Source organism: Macrobrachium nipponense, chromosome 22, assembly GCF_015104395.2.
Source record: "Macrobrachium nipponense isolate FS-2020 chromosome 22, ASM1510439v2, whole genome shotgun sequence".
NCBI classification, from domain to species: Eukaryota; Metazoa; Arthropoda; class Malacostraca; order Decapoda; family Palaemonidae; genus Macrobrachium; species Macrobrachium nipponense.
The window spans coordinates 21,597,600-21,600,099 of NC_087213.1; the positions used below are offsets into that span (position 1 = coordinate 21,597,600).

At 37.5% G+C, this 2,500-nt stretch overlaps 1 protein-coding gene across 1 annotated transcript in view; it reads right to left on the minus strand.

Moving 5' to 3' along the window:
• LOC135198534 (uncharacterized) overlaps window positions 1-2,500 on the minus strand; it is a 5,643-nt gene that overhangs the window by 124 nt on the left and 3,019 nt on the right. The window contains exons 4-5 of the mRNA XM_064226199.1: window positions 1,387-1,524; window positions 1-676 (exon numbers count right to left, since the gene is read on the minus strand). The exon at window positions 1-676 is cut by the window's left edge and continues 124 nt beyond it. Coding sequence (XP_064082269.1) covers window positions 490-676; window positions 1,387-1,524 — 325 coding nt within the window. The 3' untranslated portion in view covers window positions 1-489. The remainder of the gene's footprint in view (window positions 677-1,386; window positions 1,525-2,500) is intronic.

Below are 2,500 nucleotides of genomic sequence, written 5' to 3' on the forward strand. Positions count from 1 at the left end.
TTGTCCTCAGCTTATTTATCCACTCAGACTAATATGGTGAACTCTGGTTCAACTACGTGACATACAGGGTGTTCATAAAGTCCCAGTACCATTGCAGTGAATAAATACTCGTAATGGTACTGGGACTTTATGGACACCCTGTATAAAGTGAGTTTACACTAGGCTTCACCCCACGTTGCATGCTTAAGACTCATCACCAACTCCTCCCAAATTCTTGTTAGCCCCAACTACTGGACTGCTCAGCAAGAGTCACGCCACACCATTAAGTCACCCTAATGATCAGTCCGGTAGGCGGGGCTAACAAGAATTTAGGAGGAGTTGGTGATGAGTCTTACGCATGCAGCGTGGGGTGAATCCTAGTGAGCGTAAGGTGAGCCTAGTGTAAAACCATCTTAAGAGAGTAACATCGTACTGCCAAACCTTGACTGACAGATGCTTCTTAAAAACTAATTCGCTTTCTCCAGAGTTCCATCGTCAGAGATCAAAGGATCAAATAGTGCCAAGCAACTGCTTGTGCACGTAATAATTAACCATGATAGTTTCTTGAACTTCCTTAACGAAGCACGAGTCTGGGCCGAGAAGTTTGACATCAGCTCCTGGCGCCACTGGTATAACGGTCAGGGACTTCCTCCCGCGGGCCACTTGCTTCATTTTCGAGAACGAGATTTCGGACGTCCTGTGGTGGAGTGAGGGACGTTAGTGTCTCGAGGGAATTGCGTTTGTCATCCTAAAAATGAATGCACTGAGAATCAAAGAAGTCAATTTATATGCTACGTGAGAATTGTTTTCTCTCGTAAGTATTCGGTTTCTATTTAGGAACACTAAGAAAGACAGCATTGCAAATGCAAATTAATAAAACTTACGTTTTCAAACGCAAATCTAAGATGCATAATCATAATTATGAGATGCGATATTAGTTAATGTTATAATGATATCGAAAAGAATAATCAATTTTCCAACATGGAAATACTCGGCACTGCAAGAAAATTGCCCAAAATTACGTAGGCAAGCGATTTTTAGTTGAAATGAAAGCTGATCTTTTGTTGGGAAAAACTCTCTATCGCGAGAGTATATATATAATGGTCTAAGAGGTCCACAATACTAAAATATGTTGCGAATTCGTGTACAATTTAAAAACCCTTTACAAAGCTTTCGAACCCTTCCCTGGGTTTATCTACGGTCCAAATGAATGATTAGGCACAATACGTACAGAGGTAATTTAAAAACTTTTTTTATTATTGTGGACCCCTTAGAAAAAAAAACTAATCTTATTACGCTACAGGCTCTACTTCCAGTGACCACGCATATTAAATAAATAAATGAAAAAAACATAATTAAACAAATAAATAAAGCGATGATTTGAACGAATAAGATTTTAACCCTTACGCAGTTCCTGCCCTGATGGTCATGCCTTTCAGGTTGACGGAGAGAAGAACTGGGTATCCGTCTTCCCTCTTCATGTTGTATCTCGTAATGCCGTAAGTCTCTACGTTCTCGGCCACGGTATTCAGGTAGTCTTCCATTCTGGCATGACAGACAAGTATGATACGGGAGTTGGTAACTGATATAACTTTGTACAAAATAATAATAAAACTAAGGGCTCCTAGTTTGGTAGAGACAGACACGTATGATACGGGGGTTGATAACTGATTTAACTTTGTATAAAATAATGATAAAACTAAGGGCTCCTACTTTGATAGAGACAGACACGTATGATACGGGAGTTGATAACTGATATAACTTTCTATAAATTAACAATAAAACTAAGGGCTCCTACTTTGTTAAAGACAGACACGTACAATACCTGAATTGATAACTGATACAACTTTCTTTAGAATAATAATAAAACTAAGGGCTCCTATTTTGGTAGAGACAGACACTTATGATACGGGAGTTGATACCTGATTTAACTTTGTACAAAATAATAAAACTAAGGGTTCCTATTTTGGTAGAGCCAGACATGTATGATACGGGAGTTGAGAACTGATATAACTTTGTATAAATAAAAAATAATAATAATAAAATAAGGGTTCCTATTTTGGCAGAGACATACACGTATGATACGGGAGTTGGTAACTGATATAACTTTGTACAAAATAATAATAAAACTAAGGGTCCCTATTTTGGTAGAGACAGGCATACATGATACAGGAGTGAGGTGAGATCCCCAAATGGAATACATGTCACAAAACTCAGTATACATTGAAAATATACATGCGCAAAGCTTATAGGGTCTCATTTTGGTTAGAGACAGACATGTATTGTGTAGAAAGTAATAGAAAAAAAGTTAGAGACAGACTTGTATAAAAAAAAATAAGGTAGTCCTATAATGATTAGAGACAGACATGTATTGTATAGAAAGTAATAAAAAGACTAATGTTGTCCTATGATGGTTAGAGACAGACATTATTGTATAGAAAGTAATAAAAACTAAGGGTCCTACAATAGTTAGAGACAGTCATGTATGAAACAGGAGTGGACAACTGATACGAGTTTCGAT